At 38.4% G+C, this 25,769-nt stretch overlaps 1 protein-coding gene across 1 annotated transcript in view; it reads right to left on the bottom strand.

Annotated features, from left to right (window-relative positions):
- LTBP1 (latent transforming growth factor beta binding protein 1) overlaps window positions 1-25,769 on the bottom strand; it is a 426,823-nt gene that overhangs the window by 167,307 nt on the left and 233,747 nt on the right. Inside the window, 2 exon segments of the mRNA XM_032653008.1 lie at window positions 10,186-10,257; window positions 14,311-14,413. Coding sequence (XP_032508899.1) covers window positions 10,186-10,257; window positions 14,311-14,413 — 175 coding nt within the window.

The following is a 25,769-nucleotide window of genomic DNA, read 5'->3' as shown; positions in this document are numbered from 1 at the left end:
CAAGCAGATGCAGTCATTGTCAGGAATTACTGACATAAAAAGCATGATAAGAAGTACTACAAACTACTAAGTAAATGTTAGTAGCACAGAATGGGGAGAGGGAGCCCAGGCATCAGAGGTAGATGCTAGCACTCTCCAGGTATGCTATCTTCCATTACTTAATTTCTTTGAGCCTCAGGGCTCAGTTTCACTACAAGTTTAAAAAAACATAACACTATCTCACAGGGTTACTGTGAGAATTATGACATAGCTAAGCACCCAACCCAACGGCTCCACTAAATAGGCATTCAATAAACACTAGCAAAATACATAAACAGGTAGATAAGAAGATGTGTAGGCGATAATGACCAAAAAGGAAATTTATTGTATTAGAAAAGAGAAAGTTATCAAGTTTCTTATGCAAGTATTACCATAAGGAAAAAAGTAGCACATAAATAAAATCAACAGTAATTAGAGCAGCAGGTGGCCTAGCTAGTTCCACCTCAGGAGAAAGTCTGGAGAAAAGTTGGGTGAGAACCTAAGAATACTAGAGGAAGCAGTTGGGGTAGGTACAAAAGGGTTAAAGTGGGCTTGAGAGCAGAGAACTTAGCAAACTTAGACCTTTTATGGCACTTGCTGTGTCAGGATCACTGTCACTAAAAACATAGTTATGTCTACAGATCATCACTGTCTCCTTTGTTCCTTGTTACCATCACTGCAATAAGACCCAGAACAAGGTGAGTGGGCCTTGAAAGAGATGGGGAGACAGGGAGGAAGGGAGCATGGGAAAGAGAGAAAATGGGAGGGAGAGTCCAGAGCACTCACTACAGTCATCCCTTGATATCCCTGAGGGACTGGCTCCAGGACCCCCTCTCCTCATGCAGATCCCCAAATCTGTGGATGCTCAAGTCCTTTGCATCAAACGGCATAATACAGCCAGCCCTCCATATCTGCAGATGCAGAACCCACGAATGTGAAGGGCCGACTGTACTAATTTGAAGACATTTATATTAGCTCCATGACAAGTTGGTCACAACCCAAAATCTTTGAAGCAAACCAAAAATGTCAATGGAGGAAAAAACAAAATTAACCAACTATATCAACTTCCCATGTATTTAAAATAAAACCTTGAAAGAAGCTTACACTCACTAGCCTTAGGCACCATACCAGACAAACTTCAAATTCAGCCTGCCTCAACCCCCAGCATACCTCAACTGACTTACCCACCTCCACGGGTGCATGTTTTCCCATGCTCGTGTCTTAGTTCCTTTCAGCCCTAATAACTACCCTGCCCCATATATCACCGTCTTCCCCAAATTACAATTATTTGAAAGTAAAATTATTTTTCTACATACAAAACTCAGACAAAATTATTAAAACCAACAGGAGTTAGTTCCAAGATTGTTAAAAAAAAAAAAAACAATCTTGCTCATAGCCATATTCAATATAAAGTACCTGGGGAAAGCCTAAATGAAGAAAAACATACTACTTAACTGCCCTTTTTGTGTTTTCAAATTTGTAAAGAAAAGGCAATAAGGAAGGAGAGGAGGACACAGTCCGTGGGCTCTCTAAGCCTAGTGGGAAGGGAAACTGTACACCCTCTCTGAAGCCTAATGTGCACAGGATGAATGAAAGCTTGGGAACCAATAATGTCTCTTCTATACGTAATCATAGCTTCACGTGAAGGTTTATGTTCAAGTACACCCCTGACAGCATTATATATATATAAAGGAAAAAAAGAAACTAATCTGAAAATCCAACTTTAGGGGAATGGTTAAATGAATTATCCTATATCCATTAACTGGGATTCTATGTCAGCATTAAAATAATTTTTAGGACGTTATTTAATAATATCAGAAAGTGTTCATTATCTATTAAGTAAAAACACAGTTTTCACAAGTATCCATGAAATATAATCTCAAATTTATATACATGTATATGTATATATATACATATATATATGATTGGTAGAAAATATAACAAAATACATTTATTTGGTAATTTTTATTTTCTATACATTTCTCTAGTTCCTAAATATTAAACAATAGGTGTGAATTATTTTTATAAATAGGAAGGAAAGTGCTTTTTTCTTTTTAAAGGAATATGTTTTTAAATGCCATCTGTGATTTTCGAACTCAGTGGGAACTGTCCTCTGAAACTGCACAGTGTTTTTGGTCCGTTTCTTTTACAGCACTAACTACATGCTGCCTTGATGTTTTAATTACATGTGAGACAGTGATTTTTGTAAGGGTAGGAATTGAGTTTTATTAATATATTTCTCAGTGTGCCCCCACTTAAATCGTCATTAAATATCCATAAAACAAATGAGTGAATGCACGGCAGATGGTGAATAGATTTATGTTGATGGGCTGCTTAATTACAATGGTTAAAAAGACTATCTGTGGATAACAATTATATAATATGAAGTTTTCTGAAAAGCTTTTCTGTATTCTCAAGGAAAAGCAATTTATTATATTGAGATATATATATATATATGTTAAGAACCACATTCTGATCTCTTAAAAAAAAAAAAAAAAAACCTCAATCCTGATATGGATACTTTTTTTTTTAAAAAGTAACACAGTAAGTTCATGCTTTGGCATTCACCCCAGTTCCTAACATAAAGCAATTACAGATAAAATATCAAGGTCAAAAAACGAGGTCAACATCCCAGTAAACCTGAAATGGTATAGAAATACATGGTACCTGGTGGTCACTGAAGCTCTGGGTCTGCTGTCTAGAAAGCAGCAGGGGAAGCCAGGAGTTTAACACATTACTGACCAGGGGATTTTGGCAGAAACAAATGCCTGTGGCTGTAATATGTGTCTCCAGTCAAAAGTGGATTTAACAACTGAGGATAACAAACTAAACCTATTTATGCAAAAACACTCCTCCCTCAGCAACTAAAATCCAGCTAAACTTTTCAGTTTGCTTAAAAAGTTAAATAAATACATTTTAAAAAATGAAAAAAGAACAGGTTAGCTATGAACAACAATGAGAAATTTTGGAACTGATAAATAATCTTAGAATTAAAAGTGTAACAGATGGGATAGAATCTAGATAGGCATAGTAAAGCAGCAATTAGAAAATTGGAAGACAGAACTGAGGTATTCATGCATAAGGCAGCAAAAAAGACAAGAGGATAAAAGCACAAAAGACGTGTTATAAGAGACACGAAAACCAGAGGCTCCAACACTTGTCTAAAAGGAGTTTCAGCTGAAAAACACGGTGGAGAAACAATATTTTAAGAGATAACAGCAGATCATTTTTCAAATTTGAGGAAAGACCTGAGTCTTCAGATGGACAACACAACACTCTGCCTACTGAGTAAAATCAAGATAAATCCAAATATAGACACACATCGTGGTAAAACTACAAAACATAAAGAATTCAGAGATGATCTCCAAAGAGAGAAACATTATCTACAAAGGAAGAAAGTATCAAAAAGAGGTCAGAAAGACACTGGTATAATGTAGGTCAAAAGTATTGTTGGAAAATAACTGTTATCCTAGAATTGTACACCTGACTAATCTTGTTACAGAGTGAGCTCAAAATAAAGATATTCTCAGACATGTAAAGTATATACTTCTCAGTGATCCTCATTTAAAGAGCTGTTAAGGGATGTGATCTCAAAATATAAATTAGCAAATAAAAATACAGGATACCCAGTTAAATTTGAATTTCAGATAAACTAATACTTTTAAAATACATGTCCCAAATTATCTGCTGTTTATCTGAAATTCAGATTTAACTGGGCATCCTATATTTTACCTGGCAATCCTACCACAAAAGAAAACATGAACCCACAAAGTAAGGAGAGGACACAAGAAACAATGCTGAGTGCAAAAACTGATACAGTGTCAGTAAATTCATTTAACTATTAACTGTATGAAAAAGACTATTTACATTAACCATACCTTTGAAGATAATTCTAAAATGGTATCTCTTCTCTAAGCCACAAATCCATTTTCTTTTAAATGTGCAAGAAGTTGTCATAATGGCCTTTGGACATTTCTATGTTAAAAGAAGTGTAAATCCAACAGCTGTTTTCCCAGCATGTATCACAAAGCCCGTTATATTACAAATGATACATGCAATATATTACAAATGATACATGCAATTAATCGTAAGAAACATAAGAAATTTGTCTTAAAATTAGGCATCACTTCATCTCATCCTACCTGTCTGTTTTAACCCAACACTATGCCATAGGCCACGTTCTTTTCTCCAGCCAAGTCAGTTTTCCTGAGGGTCTCTCCTGTACTTTCTAGTCCCCTCAAAGCACTCAAAGACCAGTGTTTCTCTATGTGTTCACCATACTCCATTCACAAGCAATCTTTTGATGATCATTAAGACGTCTGAAATGTAAGCTACAGTCCAGACAAGCTCTTCATAACCAAGAAGTTCCATGTACAGCTTCCTTATGTGGATTATTAACCAAGATTGGTGAGTTTCACTTAATGACAGAGATATGCCCCTGAAAAAAAAAGTGCATTATCTTTTCTATGGTCTGAATACAATTCAGTTTTAGATGCACTTCGGGGGACTTTCTATCAAAAAGGAGACCTGCGGTGAAAGTTTTAATAGAGTATTACTGTCTTAGTGTATCTGTGCTGTAAATTTATTTTATTAAAGCAGAATAACCAGTGTAATAAAATAATGCCAAAAGAAAGTTATGTGAACAGCTCTTTCATACTTGTTTTAACAGGCTCATCTGGAGGCAGCTGAAATTCAGCTAGATGGATGAGTGAACAAAGCAAATCACATCCTGCTGATTCAAACTGATTTAATTACACTAAATCCAAAGGGCAAGACCAATGTCTTATTCATCATTCATCACATATCCTCAGTCTGTAGCTCAGCAGTGCTCCACCAACTAATGTTTGTGGATTATGGAATATTTTTTAAAGATCTCAAAATTATTCTCGAAAAAGGAATACGCATACACTGGATTCTAAAAGTGTAGACGTCTTCTAGCTATGTATTTTGGCATTGCCCGCAGCACCTCTGCACATGCTAAAAATGTAGAAAAGAGTAGATTGATTAATTTACAGTTATAAAATCAAACAGGTAAGTGATTTTAGCATATCAAGAGGTATCTGCTTTTAATAAAAGATTTCACTGAAAAGACTGGTCCCCAAGTAATTTCAGAACCCAATTCTAGTTTTAAAAGTTAGATTTACACCTAATTTTTAAGAACTCATTTATTTCATGGCAAAGTTATGGGCAAATGAGTAATCAAAATGCAGGGAAGAAGTATGAAAGTAGGAGTTCCTATGATCATTTCCATGAGGTACTACTTCATTTAATTCTAGTTCTACATCAAAACTTTAGAATAATAATCAAATGACAAAAGCTGCTCTAGATCCACCAGGAAATTTAATTGTATTGTTTGTTATGATAAAGGAAGCAAATTATAACAATTCCATAATGTTGAGTGTAGTGAGGCAAGGTTTTAGAGCTCCATGTGTTTATATGTAATAAATCATTCCTTTGAAAAGATAATTGTAGCACCACTAGAAAGGAGGGGGAAAAAACCCAACTTTTAGGGCAATTATTTGAAAGCTCCTCAAATTAACTTGTGAACAGTTGGTTCTTTGTTACGGAGTGGCCATTATGAAAAGTTGTTTCAGGATATTAATTCACTTAGTTGAAGGAAATAATGTAATTCTAGTTATTAATCACTTTAATTTTAAATGTGCTTTGTAAACTGAGAAGACATTAAACTCCAAGAACAATGTGGAATGCACAAGTAATTAGATGGTTAATGGGCTTTTTTTGAAAAACTTCAGCATAAAATCAAAAGGCTTCAAGGCTCTAGGAAAATCCAAGTGTATATATGTAATGTGAGAAAGTTCTACCCAATTTTAGTGACCAATAATATCACCAAGGGAGTGAAATTAAGCCCTTCTCTCAAAAGCAATTTCAATAGATTCATATTATGTTAGGAGTCAATCTTCTCTGTAGTGTAATTTATCTGTGCCTTCTTGAGGCACCATGAAACAGAATTTTCTGATACTTCACTCCAGAATTCACGCCAAAAAGTACAACACTGTTTTGCAAATATCTTCCTGAGACAGACATAAGCCAGGATTTGGCGTTACTGAACATCAGTGCAACTGACTGAGGTGGAACCATTTGATATGCTCAGTACGAACAAAACTTGCTAAAGGTCACTCCTTACCAGCCAAACCAGAAGAGGAAAAAACAAAAAAACCTCAAGGAATTATTTAAAGGATTCTCCATCTTATTTTGCTAAATGAGATGGCAAATGATTACTTGCAAATTTTCACTCCCACCTCTACAGTGGTATTTTTATGAATATGAAGTGTTAGAACCTTGAACCGGCCAGTTGAAGGAATATGTTAGATAACCATCCTTTCTTATTAAACAAAACCAAATTGACATTAATTGCTTTGACTTCTACTCATTCTCAAAACAGATGGCATACCGTACCTACGTTAGTAATACTTCACAGATATATACAAAATTGGTAAAAGAGGTCATACTGCAGACAGAAACAGAGGTGGCTTGGGAGTTTAATCCTAGCTGGGCCTCTTCTGTGTGAGCTTGGACACTCTCTGTCTCTCTGTTTCTAATTGGGATTCTTAAGGTCCAAATCCCACCCCACCCCGAGAAAATAAGTATATTCTTCATCATTTGACATTCAGAGAAATTAGGAGCATCTGACATTTCTGGAGAGTATCTAACAATTAGCCATGTAGGATTAGGATGGTGAAGGATAAATAAGGATCCTCCTCTTTCTACAGCTTAATGAAGCAACCAGATATGCCTGATCAAGGGGACACTTCAGGAAACTACATGTCTAAAAATTGTGCGACGGACCAAAAAGTAATCTCCCTCTTCTCATGCACAACCTCTGTCCTTGGTGACAGAGTAATACTGGCATCAGAGTACTGGAATGAACCTACAGAGTTATTTAACATTATGTACTGCATAGGATAGAAAGTCCCTGTAGCATCCCAAGCCAATAGTTATTAAGGATCTGTTGGATCACCTCTAAGTGCTGGAAGCTCAGTACTTCCAAAGGTGTTTCATTACAGTGATGGGGAACTCTAACCCACAGAAAAGGTTTGCTTGTAGTTGTTGTAAATATGCCTCCTTATAACTCCATTCTATTGACTTTGGCCTTTGAAGCAACTCATAAAAGTCTTGTTTTGTAGGAAAGTTGATCAAACATTTATTTAAAGCCATGTTTGTAAGGCAGCCATTATATTTCTCTTCAGTCTCAACTTCTCGAGGCTAAACACCCTCATGTTTAACACCAGGCCCTTCACAAGCCTGGCTGACCTTATTAGCCAAAAGATAATGAACACCAAATACCCAAACCCCAAATTCAGTCTGATTGGCATAGTACAAGGTCATTACTTCCAATGCCCCGCTCATTCTGCTTCTACTAACACATCCTCGTAATGGGCTAGGGCTCTTCATATATATTTTTATCCAAATCTGTGAAACAACTTGGTTTATACTGTAGAATATACATTTAGCCATCTATTCATTCTTCCATCCATTTAATTCAACCTTCCATCCATATAATATGAACTTTTAATAATATCTTAAATTCTACTGATTCTTACATAATGTTAATTAACCCATTACTCCCATGTACCTAGCAGTACTACAGGTTTGCAGATGTTTCTCAAAAAGCACCCTGGGCAACCTCTCCTTTGCCAACATTCTTTCATCTAGGATGAGGGCTTATAATATTTGAAGGCAAAACTTTTTAAAGACATGGTATATCTATGTGCATTTCAAAAAAAAAGATTCTTTTTAAGTCAGTAAAAGCTCTACAAATCATAAAAGTTAAACAGACACAGTATTATAGAGACAATTTACTTGAGAAAATTCTCAGGTAATTAAGATATTCCTTTGACGTGAACCACTTTAATAGGGATTAATCTATATATTGTTAACATTACCTAAATCTACTCAGCCCTATAAACACATACTGGCCAAGAAGAGAGAGCCCGAAACCACAAGTCCAAGGACATGTGCTGTGTTTTGATATGGATTTTCGTTCAATAAGACTCTTGGAGTCTCTTTCAACATTTATTCCAAAGTACACTTAAGTTACTAACACCACCACCTTCATCCTAGATGTGTACTGGGAAATGAGCAGCATTAACTGGGCACCTCCCAAAGTAACTGAAACGAATTTGCTATCATATATGGATACTAAACTAGGCACTGGTAAACGTGAGTTACAACTTCAGCTCTATTTAGCCACAGGAAAGTCATTTAACCAGTCTGGGCTTGAATATCCTCACTTGTAAAGTATAGACACTGAACTGGATGATTTCTGAAGGTCCCTCGGCTGTATGTTTCCATATACATTGAACAAAAGCATTCAGGGCCGTCAACAAACACATGAAAGGATGCTCACCATCACTAATGATTAGAGAAATGCAAATCAAAACTACAATGAGGTATCACCTCACACCAGTCAGAATGGCCATCATCAAAAAATCTACAAACAATTAATGCTGGAGAGGGTGTGGAGAAAAGGGAACCTTCTTGCACTGTTGGTGGGAATGTAAATTGATACAGCCACTATGGAGAACAGTATGGAGGTTCCTTAAAAAACTAAAAATAGAACTACCATACGACCCAGCAATCCCACTACTGGGCATATACACTGAGAAAACCATAATTCAAAAAGAGTCATGTACCACATGGGCTTCCCTGGTGGCGCAGTGGTTAAGAATCTGCCTGCCAATGCAGGGGACACGGGTTCAATCCCTGGCTCAGGAAGATCCCACATGCTGCGGAGCAACTAAGCCCGTGTGCTACAACTACTGAGCCTGCGCTCTAGAGCCCGCAAGCCACAACTACCGAGCCTGAGTGCCACAACTACTGAAGCCCGCGTACCTAGAGCCCATGTTCCACAACAAGAGAAGCCACCGCAATGAGAAGCCTGTGTACCGCAACTAAGAGCAGCCCCCACTCGTCGCAAATAGAGAAACCCACGTGCAGCAACGAACACCCAATGCAGCCAAAAATAAATAAATAAATTTATTTAAAAAAAACAAAACAAAAAAACCAAAACGAGTCATGTACCACAATGTTCATTGCAGCTCTATTTACAACAGCCAGGACATGGAAGCAACCTAAGTGTCCAGCAACAGATGAATGGATAAAGAAGATGTGGCACATATATACAATGGAAAATTACTCAGCCATAAAAAGAAACGAAATTGAGTTATTTGTAGTCAGGTGGACAGACCTAGAGACTGTCACACAGAGTGAAGTAAGTCAGAAACAGAAAAACAAATACCGTATGCTAACACATATATATGGAATCTAGAAAAAACCAAAATGGTTCTGAAGAACCTAGGGGCAGTACAGGAATAAAGATGCAGATGTAGAGAATGGACTTGAGGACACGGGGAGGGGGAAGGGTAAGCTGGGACGAAGTGAGAGAGTGGCATGGACATATATACACTACCAAACGTAAAATAGATAGCTAGTGGGAAGCAGCCGCATAGCACAGGGAGATCAGCTCGGTGTTTTGTGACCACCTAGAGGGGTGGGATAGGGAGAGTGGGAGGGAGACACAAGAGGGAGGAGATATGGGGATATATGTATATGTATAGCTGATTCACTTTGTTATAAAGCAGAAACTAATACACCATTGTAAAGCAATGATACTCCAATAAATACGTTAAAAAAAAAAGCACTCAGGGCATTTCACATTTAACTACATAGTTTTACCCTATTGACTAAGAAATGTGTGTTTGCTCTGATATTTAATACCTGAATACTTCAAGGTAGCCAGAAATAGTCTGATGAAAGAAAAAAGGGGACTGTGCTGCCCAATCATATGTCAGTAAAGAAGTAGCGCTTCCAGGTCCATGTACGTGCTCACATGCACACACACCCACACGTGGACAGCAGGTGACTAGCGTGGAGCCCACAGAGGGCTCCATAATGTAATACCAACTCTCCTGGATTTCATCACAAATAGACAGGAGGGGGAAAAGTTCCATAAAGTTTAAATGGTAGTGAAGTAATTCTAGCAACCACACACTAAACTTCTATTTCGTAAACAGAGGGAGCAAGAGGTGGTTCTCTGCGTAACCTTCACATGCCGGGCTAGTGAACCAAGCATGGCAAAGCAACTCGGGTCTCGCAAAAGCCAAACAGCTGTTGAGCTCGTACACCAATGAAGTCAGTTAATCTTACCTTGACAAAAGGTGTTGTTAACCCGTTTATAACCTTGTAGGCATTCCATCATTTGATTATATCCATGATAAGCTGTAAAGAAGAAACAGTTATGTTACATGCTTAGTTTAAATTCTTACAACCCTAAACTACTATATGTGATAACCAAAGCCATATAAAGCATCAGTGATCTTATTTCTAAGATACCAACCCAAGGTATATGCATTTCTTTCACATTTTCCTTGTTTTTCAGTATACCTCATATTTTGCAACAGACATAAATCTCAATTAGTTGTCAATCTTGATTATGTTAGCTCAAAGAAACATAAGACTGTTCTATATTTTCTTCCAATTAGTGATTATTTATTACCAAAAAAAAAAAAAAAGAATCAATTCCTCCCCAATGATTAACTGCAGGGAGTTGAATTTTCTTATAAATTCACAGAGGGTGACTATACATCCTGGTCTGCCTCATACAACCCTTGGTGATACCTTTGATCCAGCAAAGTTCATCAATAGCACTCCATTTCACTTTTAAAAGTGTCCCAGTTTAGACAATAAATTGTATGCTCGCCTCATTTACAGGCTCACATATTCCAGTGATGAGCTGATTCTTTATACCATGAAGCTGGGAAGAATAGAAGGTGAGGAGAGGAAGCTGGGAGAGGTGAAGGGCTGCTCTGATCAGTTGTATGGTTCATCAACTCAGAAAACTCATCAACAATACAAATGTCGCGGTCACCAATTTATCAACAAAATCCTAGTCACTGAAATTCTGACATCCTAACGTGATACCCGAGAACTCTCTGGCATAAGTTCTGGGACCAAGTTGACCTAGGTTCAAATCTTGGCTCTGCCACCTTGGAAGACAAGCCTCCTGGGTTTCAAATGGAATTCTGTACAATGGGAGTATCCCCATCTACTGAGCAGGTCAGGGTTGTTGTGGAGTTTAGAGATAATTTATGCAAAATGCTTACTGCAATGCCTGACAAAAATAAGCCCAGATATCATTGTTTCCTGCAATAAGGTGTTATTTTATTAAGACAATGAGTAACAGAAGATGGGCTGTCATCAAAATAGGATGAATGGTCAAACCACTTCGAAGACCTGAACAAGGAGTAAAAAAAAAAAAAAAGAAAGTTGCAAGTAAAATGGAAATTTTCTTTGGAAAAATTAAATTATTTTGCTCCTAACACATGCTCTTTCTTCTCACCACTAGCGAACAGCGTGAGTATTTACTAGTGGCATTCGTCTCCTCTATTACTTCCTTTCTTTGCCGTATTTCTCCTGCCGGAAAATGGTTAAAGTGAGGAATCTGGAAATGTTGGGTTAAAAGAAAAAAGAGGTTGGTACGGGGGAGTCGCCCATTCAGGCTCTTGGCCACATGTCCAGTCTTATCCCATATAACAAGGACACCTTGTAGCAGGTTACCTACAGAGACTGTGCTATCTCTGGCTGTGAATTGTTCAAAGGCAAAAGAGAGATCATATCTTGTTTAAAAATTAACAGTCATCTACCTCAAGGCAGAAAGAGCTGGACCAGATGATCTTAAATTCTTCTTCCGTTTAGAATTTGATGCTAATTTTCTTCTAAAAATGTTTAAAGGACAAGCGACTTGTTCATACCAAGTACATTTTTAATAGAGTACAGACTTTCTAATGAAATTATTTGCAGATTTAAAATTACGTTCTCACAGTAAGAACTGATCAACAGTGAAAGGTCCTTCTGTATGTGGCTAAACAAAAACTTCAAAACATTAAATAACAGCCACCTGAAAACTGAATTTTGAACTACTTTGAGTGGAAAAAAAAAAAGGCATGGAACACAGAACCCTAGCGTCTAAAGCCAAGGAAAGTCCGCTCTTTACCAAAACGAGTATGATTTAGATTAGTACCAACCAAGGCAAGTTTGTTAAATGACACAGGAAGAATGTGACCCTGAGTGTGTTTCTTGGGAGTGAGTCACATCATAGGACGGCACAGAAGGAGAAAATGTCAAGATGTTAATAGTTTACTTCATTCATAATCTGCACTGCTCTTCGTGAAACAGAATCAATGTCTTCAATTTATACATTAGGCGAGCCCATATATGACCTTATTTTCATCAGCATTTAGTTAAAAGTGATAGCAACTTTGTACTTTCACATTCTACTTAAATTATCATATTAAGATATAAAACCATATAAAGCAGTGAATTTATCCCCAGATGATAAAATTCTAGATAGAAAATGATAGAAGGTCAGGAGTTAGGGATTAAAAAACAAAGCAAAACAGAAAAACACAACAGTATGATTCCCTTTACTCTTAACTTCTGTCCCTGTCTTGCAACGCTGGGATTTGGAAATAAGAGGAAAGAGAAAAAGCTAAATAAGCAAAAGATACACAGAGAAGGGGAGAAATGGAAAAGAAAAATAAGAGATAAAATGGAAAAAGTATTAGTGAATATAAATGTAGCCCCAAAACCAAGCTGTAAGAATTGGACTTCTTTCCTCAGCCCTTAGACTTAGCAGTGGGAAACATACCACCCATCACAATATTCCTGAAGACAAACTTACCCAAAAATGAAGGGAAGACATTTTTTAAAAGGCAATGCTTCTTCAACATTTTAAATATAGACTCGTTTCATGATCCGTAAGACTCCACAGCAAATGACAGAGCTGGAGTCAAACTCAGGTCTACCTAACTCTAAACTCCATGCTCTTGAAATCATACCAGATGTCCCCTAGATGTCCCTTCAGTCAGGTTGCCACAATAATTTTAGGCAGATGGATCTTTCAGTGAGGCAGGACCATCACACTCAACCCACTTGCTGGAAATTTACGTTGGTAATCATTACTGAAACTCAGAGAAAGTCCACTGGGGACAATGTCTCGGTACTGAATGTCTTTATTTACGTGGTTTTTTTCCCCCCCTATATGAAGAATTCATTAATTATCAGAAACTTTAGTAGGTGTTTCCAAAAATTATTCCTCTAAAGGAAGATAGGAGCAATTATCAAGAAAATAAGTGAAATTAACGTAGACATCAAAAGATTTAGAGAACATGTAAGTCTGAAAGACAAGGAAGAGAGACAATTTATTTAAAACAAATTATGATGGCGATGGAAGAACAGTATGTAAGACAGACCTATGGAGCAGTGATTCTAAAATGGCAGATTCTAGATTGAACAGGTTTAAAAGGCAGTTGAGAATATCAATCAAATCAACAGACGTTTAAAGAAGGGTAAATAAAACTTAGCCAATTGAAGCCAATGAGAAAATCCTTGCCGCATAAACTATTAAAAAAAACTACAAAAATCTTCAGTAACACAAAGCAAAAGATGATGAAGAGAAAAACATCACTTGCTTTCTTGGCAAAAACACGACGAATAAGAGGAAAAAAGCTCAACTTAAAACAAGTTACCTCTGGCCTTCTGAAAAGTATTAGAAAAATTGTGAAAAAAGTAATAGAAAGATGTACATCTGGATTTATTCACTTCAACAGGTTCTGAACAACAAATTTTATAGACTAAATGCATGTGGGTGTCAACAGAGATTCATGTCACGAAAATGTGATAGTTTAACAGTAGCAACTAAGAGGAAAAGGAGAAAAGCACTGTGTCCTAGTGACTGTAAGTTTCTCTTTCACAAATCGGCAATCATTCATTTCTCCATTTTAGCTTTTCCTTTCAGTGAAATTTGAAAACCTATAGTGTAATAAAAACTACAAGAGAAGTCGTGGATATTAATAAAAATTTCATTTAAGGAATGTAATTTAAGAAACAGCAACTGCTCTGACTTTTTATAGGGTTTGGAAATTTAATTATCATTTTAAAAGAGGTCTTATTTTTCTTTCACCTCAGAAAACAGAGCCTACTTATAGCACATCCCCTTTCTAAAGACTTTTTTTTTTTTAAATAAGTAATCCGGCTGGACGAGGCAGCTGATAACTGTGTTTATCAGTTGCCTAATATTCAGTTGAATAAACAGAATCCATGTGAAAGCTTTCTCAGACTTGCAAGGTTTCTGAAAATGCAACTTATCACACTACGTTCTACAATTCAATACGATTTCTTTGAAGTCTAATGTTGTCTCACCATTAAAACTGTAATCATAAGGAAACAGATACGTTACATTAACCTGCAAAGGAATGATGATACATCACTTACATGGCTTCTTGGGGCATTTCTGGCATTTATGAAAGCCCCAGGAGGTACCCACGGTTCCACAGCAGTCCTCCTGCTTTGAAAGGCCAGGAAGCGCTTTGCCACACTGCAATGATGAGGTGTGAAATACAAAGGTTAATTGAATGCAGGATGCCCAGCTCCAGAGCACTGCTGTGCTTCACAGCCACATTATAAAACAGGTCCCTTGTTATTGACACAGAACGGGGCGGGGTGGGGGGGTGTGCAGGGAGACCTCTAAAACCTCAGAACAAACACCAGCACACAATACCGCACTCAAGTAAACATGCATATTTCCAAGAGCTCCTTGGCATTTTTAGGGTCTTCAGAAAACCTGTCACTGTTCAGAGCGCTTTATAAAATTTAACTTTCCAATGTCATGTTTTCCTTAGTAAGAACCTCAAAACTTAAAAGATAAACTTTTTATAGATAACTAATAAGAACCTACTGTATAGTACAGGGAACTCTATTCAATACTCTGTAATGTTCTCTATGGAAACAGAATCTAAAAAAGAGTGGATATGTGTATATGTATAACTGACTCACTTTGCTGTACAGCAGAAACTAACACAACATTGTAATCAACTATACTCTGATTAAAAAATTAATTTAAAAAAATTTTTAAAAATTAATAAAAGATAAACTTTTAAAATTTGAGGTTTAATTGTCTGTTGAAATCTCTGCCGTGGACACTCAGGGAACAGGGCTGTAAGGGTGAGGCAGGTACAGAGACCTTGAGAATGTGGCACAGATCCCACCTAAAGAGGCCATTGGTCCTCCTGTAACACCAAGGCCTGGGCAGGGACAGGATATGATCACGGGCTGAGCCAGATCAGCTCTGGACAAAAGGCTCCAGGCATCCTGACCCAGGGAAGTCAGCCCAGCTAGGAAGGTGCTGGCAGGTTTAAGTCAGGCCAGCAGGCAGAAGAGCCAGGCGCAGAGGCCACCTGAGCAACACGAGTTGACAGATGTGAAGATCCATCTCACCTTGTGGTCAACCAAGGTCAGAAAAGGCTGAGAGGCAGGATCCTAAAGTCAGACCAACTCAGTGGGGTTGGGAAGGCTCTAGGACAACAGATTCTGCTCTGTGTACGGATTTGGAGGCCAGCTGTGCAGGAAGGGCCACCTGACTCTTCATCCCTATTGTGCAGGCTAAGCCCACGCCCCAGATCTAAGGGGTCCCTCTGCCTTCCTCTGCCTCAGTCTCTGTAAGATTCTCCAAATGGTTTCCAGAGTCATCCTTCCAAAGACCAGTCTGATCACATCACTCTGACTGAAAACCTTCAGCGACTCTCCACTGTCTGCAGACTGCAATCTCCCTAGCGTGATACATGGGACCTTCCTGTTCTCACCTTAGACAATCTTTCTCTCTGTCCCCTTCCACCTCTCTACATCCATTCTTCAGGCATACCAAAGGACTCCTTATCTTCTGTACAAACTGTCTTTCCAAAAGTTTCTCCTCTCTGGAACGCCCTTCCTTCTTCTTTTGCCTTGAGAAACTTTCTTTATCCCTTAATCCCCAGCCCTGCAGAACCCTCACCACAAAGCCTCCTCTCTCCTCAATTTCAGCAAGTTCCTCCAACCATCCCCTCTACTCCGGGGCACTTTCTACACAATTCCACTGCTTCCACTACGCATTTTAATTAAACACACAGATGTAGCTTATTTATATCCCAATACACAGTACACATTGCAAATAAACGCTCAATAAATGTGGAAGAAAGGAGCAAACAACCTGAGGAACTAGGAAACCAACAAACTAGTTGCCATCCACTCAAGCAAGCAGTGGTTCTGGGAAAAACCATGGAAATTAGTAAACTCGCCCAGGCTAGCAAGCAGAACTCAGGGACAAAAAGCTGGGGCAGGTGGTGACTCGAAGAAGGGCAGCAGTGAGTAGACACCAGTCACCTGGCAGGCCTCCAGGGACAGTGCTGCTTTCCCACCAGGTCTACCCATGCAGCATTCCCAACGAGGCTCTAAGTAACTACATGTCCCAATTGTAAAACAAAATGAGAGAAGGCTCAGCTCAGCTAATGAAGTTTTTGTTACATCATAGCTTTGAATTCCTTAGGTTTTTGTGGTTTTTAATGATTTCAACAGGATGTTGTATGCTCTCCAAAAACAGCGTACGATAAGCAGGAGGAGGGGAGGGGGGAAAGGGGAAGGGAGTGTGAACACTTGTACAAAATGGAGAACCTGAGGGAAGAAGAGCACACACTGGCTGGATTGAGGTAGTTCCCAGACTCCTTTACCTTAATCACAGAAGGCTTAAATCTGAAATATGAAGCACGGAAGAAAGAACAGTGCTCCAGGCATAAGACTGGAAACAAAATGATTATGTTAAGAACACAGAAGGGCTTCCCTGGTGGCATAATGGTTGAGAGTCCACCTGCCGATGCACGGGACACGGGTTCGTGCCCCAGTCTCGGAGGATCCCACATGCCGCAGAGCGACTGGGCCTGTGAACCATGGCCGCTGAGGCTGCGCGTCCGGAGCCTGTGCTCCGCAATGAGAGAGGCCACAACAGTGAGAGGCCAGAGGTGTCTACTGTTGCAGTCCACTGCCAAAATTTGCTTATGGTTTATTTCCAGTTTTATCAGTCAGACTGACATAAGACACCAGTGCACATCCCATGTAGTCCATTCTTGTCACAGACTCTCTAGGTTCTTCCTTTCACCAAGCAAAACTCTCAACACTCGCCGATTTTATATGCTCTAAATTTTAGTAGCAGTTAAAATCCAATTTTCACCTTGGATTCCGAGAATGTTTTATTTGGGAAGGCAAAAATAAATCATTTTTCCTGACCAGGCCTCCAAAAATGTACAAGGTTTTCATTACAGGATTCAGGCCGCTTTATCCCATGGCCTTGTTTTGCGGGTCCACCTCCAAGAGCAGCACAAGCCATCCAAATCGATTAAATAAATGGCAGCGTAGGTGGTACCATGACACTGTGTGTTCTTCTCAAAACTGGGTCTGCACAGTATGAGGACAGACTGCAAGGGATGAAACCAGGCTTATAACAAGGCACAAGGTTTCATGTACGCCCCTTTAGTTATTTAACAATGCAGAGACTTCAACGTGTAGCTAGAAACTCCACCTGAGATGTCTTTGTGGCCAGATGAGGGCTCTCACACAAGAGACTACTCAGCACCACTACGTCTTACCTGGATGCAGGAAGCATCTAGAGTAAAAGAAGGCAGAGAAAGAATCTCCCCTCCACACCAAAAGGCCACATTGGAGACAACCACATTGAAAAGGACGTTAGAATCCGGGATGACCTTCTCTCTGAATGGAAGATTCTACTTCTCCATGAGACATTATCACATGGACACAGGCTGACTCTATTGAACCACATTTTTATTCCCAGATTAAAGTGATTTTTACAACTTAAAAATACAAACGAGAGAGGGCAGATAGCAGAATAAGAACTACAATCCTGCAGCCTGTGAAAAAAACCCACATTCACAGAAAGATACACAAGATGAAAAGGCAGAGGGCTATGTATCAGATGAAGTAACAAGATAAAACCCCAGAAAAACAACTAAATGAAGTGGAGATAGGCAACCTTCCAGAAAAAGAATTCAGAATAATGATAGTGAAGATGATCCAGGACCTCAGAAAAAGAATGGAGGAAAAGATGGAGAAGATGCAAGAAATGTTTAACAAAGACCTAGAAGAATTAAAGAACAAAAAAACACAGATGAACAATACAATAACTGAAACGAAAACTACACTAGAAGGAATCAATAGCAGAATGACTGAGGCAGAAGAATGGATAAGTGACCTGGAAGACAGAATGGTGGAATTCACTGCTGCAGAACAGAATAACGAAAAAAGAATGAAAAGAAATGAAGACAGCCTAAGAGACCTCCGGGACAACATTAAATGCAACAACATTCACATTATAGGGGTCCCAGAAGGAGAAGAGAGAGAGAAAGGACCAGAGAAAATATTTGCAGAGATTATAGTGGAAAACTTCCCTAACATGGGAAAGGAAATAGCCACCCAAGTCCGGGAAGCGCAGAGTCCCATACAGGATAAACTCAAGGAGAAACACACCAAGACACATAGTAATCAAATTGCAAAAATTAAAGACAAGGAAAAATTACTGAAAGCAGCAAGGGAAAAACAACAAATAACATACAAGGGAACTCCCGTAAGGTTAACAACTGATTTCTCAGCAGAAACTCTACAAGCCAGAAGGGAGTAGCATGATATACTTAAAGTGATGAAAGGGAGAACCTACAACCAAGATTACTCTACCCAGCATGGATCTCATTCAGATTCGATGGAGAAATCAAAACCTTTACAGACAAGCAAAAGCTAAGAGAATTCAGCACCACCAAACCAGCTCTACAACAAATGGTAAAGGAACTTCTCTAAGTGAGAAACACAAGAGAAGAAAAGGACCTACAAAAACAAAAACAAAACAATTAAGAAAATGGTCATAGGAACATACATATCGATAACTACCTTAAATGTGAATGGATTAAATGCTCAAACCAAAAGACACAGGCTTGCTGAATGGATACAAAAACAAGACCCATATGTATGCTGTCTACAAGAGACCCACTTCAGACCTAGGGACACATACAGACCGAAAGTGAGGGACTGGAAAAAGTTATTCCATGCAAATGAAAATCAAAGAAAGCTGGAGTAGCAATACTCATATCAGATAAAATAGACTTTAAAATAAAGAATGTTACAAGAGACAAGGAAGGACACTACATAATGATCAAGGGATCAATCCAAGAAAAAGATATAACAATTATAAATATATATGCCCCCAACATAGGAGCACTTCAATATATAAGGCAACTGCTAACAGCTGTAAAAGAGGAAATCGACAGTAACACAATAATAGTGGGGGACTTTAACACCTCAATTACACCTATGGACAGATCTCCAAAATGAAAATAAATAAGGAAACAGAAGCTTTAAATGACACAATAGACCAGATAGATTTAGTTGATATTTATAGGACATTCAATTCAAAAACAGCAGATTACACTTTCTTCTCAAGTGTGCACGGAACATTCTCCAGGAGAGATCACATCTTGGGTCATAAATCAAGCCTCAGTAAATTGAAGAAACTTGAAATCATATCAAGCATCTTTTCTGACCACAACGCTATGAGATTAGAAATGAATTACAGGGGAAAAAACATAAAACACACAAACACATGGAGGCTAAACACTACGTTACTAAATAACCAAGATATCACTGAAGAAATCAAAGAGAAAATAAAAAATACCTGGAGACAAATGACAATGAAAACAAGACAATCCAAAACCTATGGGATGCAGCAAAAGCAGTTCTAAGAGGGAATTTTATAGCTATACAAGCCTACCTTAAGAAACAAGAAAAATCTCAAATAAACAATCTAACCTTACACCTAAAGGAACTAGAGAAAGAAGAACAAACAAAACTCAAAGTTAGCAGAAGAAATCATAAAGATCAGAGCAGAAATAAATGAAATAGAAACAAAGAAAACAATAGCAAAGATCAGTAAAACTAAAAGCTGGTTCTTTGAGAAGATAAACAGAATTGATAAACCATTAGCAAGACTCATCAAGAAAAAGAGGGAGAGGACTCAAGTCAATAAAATTAGAAATGAAAAAGGAGAAGTTACAACAGACACTGCAGAAATACAAAGCATCCTAAGAAACTACTACCAGCAAGTCTATGCAAATGAAATGGACAACCTGGAAGAAATGGCCAAATTCTTAGAAAGGTATAGCCTTCCAAGACTGAACCAGGAAGAAATAGAATATATGAACAATCCAATCACAAGTAATGAAATTGTGATTAAAAATCTTCCAGCAAACAAAAGTCCAGGTTCAGATGGCTTCACAGGCGAATTCTATCAAACATCTAGAGAAGAGCTAACACCCACCCTTCTCAAACTCTTCCAAAAAATTGCAGAGGAAGGAACACTCCCAAACTCATTCTACGAGGCCACCATCACCCTGATACCAAAACCAGACAAAGATACTACAAAAAAAGGAAATTACAGACCAATATCACTGATAAACATAGATGCAAAAATCCTCAGCAAAATACTAGCAAACAGAATCCAACAACACAGTAAAAGGATCATACACCATGATCAAGTGGGATTTATCCCAGGGATGCAAGGATTCTTCAATACATGCAAATCAATCAATGTAATACAACATATTAACAAACTGAAGAATAAAAACCATATGATCATCTCAATAGATGCAGAAAAAGCTTTTGACAAAATTCAACACCCATTTATGATAAAAACTCTCCAGAAAGTGGGCAGAGAGGGAACCTACCTCAACATAATAAAGGCCATATACAACAAACCCACAGCAAACATCATTCTCAATGGTGAAAAACTGAAAGCATTTCCCCTAAGATCAGGAACAAGACAAGGATGTCCACTCTCACCACTATTATTCAAAACAGTTTTGGAAGTCCTAGCCACAGCAATCAGAGAAGAAAAAGAAATAAAAGGAATACAGATTGGAAGAGAAGAAGTAAAACTGTCACTGTTTGCAGATGACATGATACTATACATAGAGAATCCTAAAGATGCCACCAGAAAACTACTAGAGCTAAACAATGAATTTGGTAAAGTTTCAGGATACAAAATTAATGCACAGAAATCTCTTGCATTCCTATACACTAATGATGAAAAATCTGAAAGAGAAATTAAGGAAACACTCCCATTTACCACTGCAACAAAAAGAATAAAATATCTAGGAATAAACCTTCCTAGGGAGACAAAAGACCTGTTTGCAGAAAACTATAAGACACTGATGAAAGAAATTAAAGATGATACCAACAGATGGAGAGATATACCATGTTCTTGGATCGGAAGAATCAACATTATGAAAATGACTCTACTACCCAAAGCAATCTACAGATTCAATGCAATCCCTATCAAATTACCACTGGCATTTTTTACAGAACTAGAACGAAAAAATCTTAAAATTTGTATGGAGACACAAAAGACCCCGAATAGCCAAAGCAGTCTTGAGGGAAAAAAACGGAGCTGGAGGAATCAGACTCCCTGACTTCAGACTATACTACAAAGCTACAGTAATCAAGACAATATGGTAGTGGCACAAAAACAGAAACATAGATCAATGGAACAAGATCGAAAGCCTAGATGTAAACCCAGGCACCTACAGTCAACTAATCTATGACAGTGTAGGCAAGGATATACAATGGAGAAAAGACAGTCTCTTCAACAAGTGGTGCTGGGAAAACTGGACAGCTACATGTAAAAGAATGAAATCAGAACACTCCCTCACACCATACACAAAAATAAACTCAAAATGGATTAGAGACCTAAATGTAAGACCAGCCACTATAAAACTCCTAGAGTAAAACATAGGAAGAACACTCTTTGACATAAATCACAGCAAGATCTTTTTTGACCCACCTCCTAGAGTAAAGGAAATAAAAACAAAAATAAACAAATGGGACCTAATGAAACTTAGAAGCTTTTGCACAGCAAAGGAAACCATAAAGACGAAAAGACAACCCTCAGAATGCAAGAAAACATTTGCAGATGAATCAACGGACAAAGGATTAGTCTCCAAAATATATAAACAGCTCATGCAGCTCAATATTAAAGAAACAAACAACCCAATCCAAAAATGGGCAGAAGACTAAATAGACATTTCTCCAAAGAAGACATACAGATGGCCAAGAAGCACATGAAAAGCTGCTCAACATCGCTAATTATTAGAGAAATGCAAATCAAAAGTACAATAAGGTATCATCTCACACCAGTTAGAATGGGCTTCATCAGAAAATCTACAGACAGCAAATGCTGGAGAGGGTATGGAGAAAATGGAACCTCTTGCATTGTTGGTGTGAATGTAAACTGATATAGCCACTATGGAGAACAGTATGGAGGTTCCTTTTAAAACTAAAAATAGAATTACCATATGATCCAGCAATCCCACTACTGGGCATATACCCTGAGAAAACCATAATTCAGAAAGACACATGCACTCCAATGTTCATTGCAGCCCTATTTACAATATCCAATAGCCAGGTCATGGAAGCAACCTAAATGCCCGTCGACAGATGAATGGATAAAGAAGGTGTGGCACATATATACAATGGAATATTACTCAGCCATGAAAAGGAACGAAATTGGGTCATTTTTAGAGATGTGGATGCATCTAGAGACTGTCATACAGAGTGAAGTAAGTCAGAAAGAGAAAAACAAATATCGTATATTAACGCATATATGTGGAACCTAAAAAAATGGTACAGGTGAACCGGTTTGCAGCGCAGAAATTGAGAAACAGATGTAGAGCACAAACATATGGACACCAAGCGGGGAAAGCAGTGGGAGGGTGGGGGGGTGATGAACTGGGAGATTGGGATTGACATGTATACCCTGATGTGTATAAAACTGATGACTAATAAGAACCTGCTGTATAATAAAATAAATAAAATAAAATGCAAAATTTTTAAAAACAAAAGAAACAAACAAAAAAAATACAAATGAATTTCTCCTATGTGAATCACTCACCACATTTTCAGAGAAAGCCTGTCTCTCATTGCAAGGCATATCTTATTAGAAATCCAGGAGAAACGTGCCAACTTTATAACCCAATACTTAGCTATTTCAAGTCAGAAAGAAAAATCTATCCTGTCCGTCGATCAATGTGATAAAGCTCCTCAAAAAGTTCCCACAACCTCTGGCTGCAGATAGGGGACACTCTAACCCCACATGTCCCTTCTAGGATTCAGCAAATGTATGACCCACCTAGAGTTGTCCAAACAGAACAAGGAAGGTTCTGGCAACCGGGTCCTGTGAGTATCAACTGAAGAAAGTAGAGATAATAAGACAGATGGCAGAGTTCAGATATGTTAAACAAACTTGTTGTTTGAAGTTAGCTGCATGGTGAAGGTATTAGCAGGACTAAAGGCTGCAAATCACAGGAAGAAAGGATTATGGAAGAGGTCAATATCTTTCCTGGGAATGGAGGCTGGAGGACCATCTCTCAGGAATGCTCAGGGTATGAAGTAGATGACTCTTAGGGTTTCTGCCAGGTCTAGGGTTCCATGCTCAGTATACACTGACAGGTTGCATTACTTGATTTAGGAAATGCAAATTACTACACACTAGAGAAACCCCAAGTACTTCTGTTGTTCTCACATCTCTACAGGACTGTGTCTGGGCAGACGCATTCCTACCCATCTCCTGTGTCTCACACCTCGTCCCTCAAATCAACATCACCAGATATGCTCACCTCAGCCTGAGAGGTGAGGACTTATGCAAACTAGAGAGAAAAGGGAAAAACAAATAGAGCTACTCCAAGTCCTAATCACCATGATTCTTAGAAGATTGGGGGCATGAAAATAACCCGACCTTTCCTATCTGCATACCTGTATTAGCACTATATATCAGAAGGTAAGACTATCTAAAAATCATTACAATTACTCCATGAATGTTCATGGTTTGACTTCTGCAACAAAAAATTATTGCAATCAATGGTGTAAAAGCCTTTGTTAAACATTGTTAAGAATTAACAGACTGCAAGATACTGTACTCTTCTAAATCTTGACCTGACTGAGAACACTTATCTGGAGACTTACCTGAAAAACTTACCTCGCAAATCCTCAGTTTTAACATACCACTTTCCTGATACTCAAAATAAAGCTGTGATGACAACTGGTTTTAGATCTCCCTATAAATATATAAGCTGGAATGATACGTTTCCAACTTATCATGGCTTATATTTCTTGTCAATTAAAATCTCACCATTGGAGCTGCTTCAGAGATGAACAATCGCTTGAAGAGACTGTAATAAACATTGGAGTGTAGTTTCAAGAGATTCAATTTCCATACCTTAAGATTACTGGTACCTATAATATCCTCATTTCAAGAATGTTTGCTACACTGGGCCAGTGGATCTTCTCCAAGGAAGATTCGGCCTTGGGGAGAAGGAAGGAGTACTGGATTGGAATCATTACAGCTGGATCTAAACCCCAGCTCTCTCTGATGAGATGTTCCACAGAGTATCCAGCCTCTCCTGACCAGTACTGAGACAATAGGACAGTAATCCCAACTTCAAAGGATTGTGGTGAGATCAAATGATGCATGTCCAAGCATGGTTGACCTTGCCCCATCAGCCCCTGTGCAGGGACTAAAAGAAGGTGATCTGTTGGGGTGTGTTCTGCACCAGGACATAGTGTTTGGTAAGCAGAGCATGGGCTGGATCTGCACCGTCCTCCTCAGCTTATATCTTGTGTGGGTGCAACCTAGCAAGTGGTACAGTGCTGGCCAATTTGTTAGGCTCTCAGGATACATTTCTTAAAAGGGTTCAGATATTTCAGTAGTAGAAGGGTCACTTCATGGAGATGGCCACCATGTCAAGGACCCACTACTTAAGACATTTAAAAATGTTAATAGTGAAGTACTCTTACAAATTATCCTTATCACATGTATGTAGCTCACTTTATTTTGTTATCAGGAACCATTATACACTGAAGTATAAAATACTTTGAGTTTGAATAAAGAACATTTTCTCAAAGAGATTAAGGCGCTAGAACCAAAGAAACAAATAAACAGAACCTAAAATGTTAAAGGAATACAGATTTTTAAAATGCTCCTAGAGATTGCACCAGAGTAAAACATGAAAGAAGAGAGGCTGATGCATTGCAACTCTTTCTTGCAAGAGTATGCAGAGCTGTGTTTAGGCAAGAACTGAAACGAGGCAGTGACTCAACGGCTGGACTGGGGAGAGAGATTCCAAAGGGATGGAGCAGCTTTAACTAAGCCCAATACCTAATACAACTGGAAGAGACCCCAGGGGCGAGGGTGGGGGAAGGACAGAGGAAGGCAGGCCAAATGCAAAGGAACAGCAAGCCGGTGGGGAAAGTCAGAGAATGAGGCTGGAGCTAAGCCATGGAGAATTCTCCCAATGTGGGAGTCAATCTGTAGCTGGATATCAAAATTAATCAGGGAGACAGGGAAAAGCAAAGGTAACCATTCCTTTCCCCAAAAGTTTTGGATTGCTTCCAGTGAGATATCTGACATCTTTGAAGCAGTGTGGCAAACATGGAAATATTGATAAAGAGGAGGAAGAAGAGGAAGAAAAGAGTATGTTTTTATAAAAGTATAGTATTCTACATCTGGTACTGTCCCCTCAAAAGTAAGTAAGAATTATCGGGATAGAGTACATCATTCATGGGGGGAAAAAGGGAAGAAATTATATTTAAGGTCAACATGATCAGTAACAGAGGACCAAAATATAAAATTGGATAATTATTAAAGGCCCGTTAGCTATACTTCTCCTCACATGACTAGCAGAAGGCGGTTTTTAGTTCACCACAAATGATCTCTTTCCCACAAATGCTGTCCCAGTAAGAGAGGTCCCAACAAAAACAAACTCCCAGGCAATCTCCATGTTTGGCAGAATTAGTGCTTTATGACTGTGAAATTG

The sequence above is a fragment of the Phocoena sinus genome, chromosome 13 (assembly GCF_008692025.1).
Source record: "Phocoena sinus isolate mPhoSin1 chromosome 13, mPhoSin1.pri, whole genome shotgun sequence".
Classification (NCBI taxonomy): Eukaryota; Metazoa; Chordata; class Mammalia; order Artiodactyla; family Phocoenidae; genus Phocoena; species Phocoena sinus.
The sequence above is the reverse complement of the archived record's forward strand: the minus strand, read 5'-3'. Positions and strand labels throughout refer to the sequence as shown.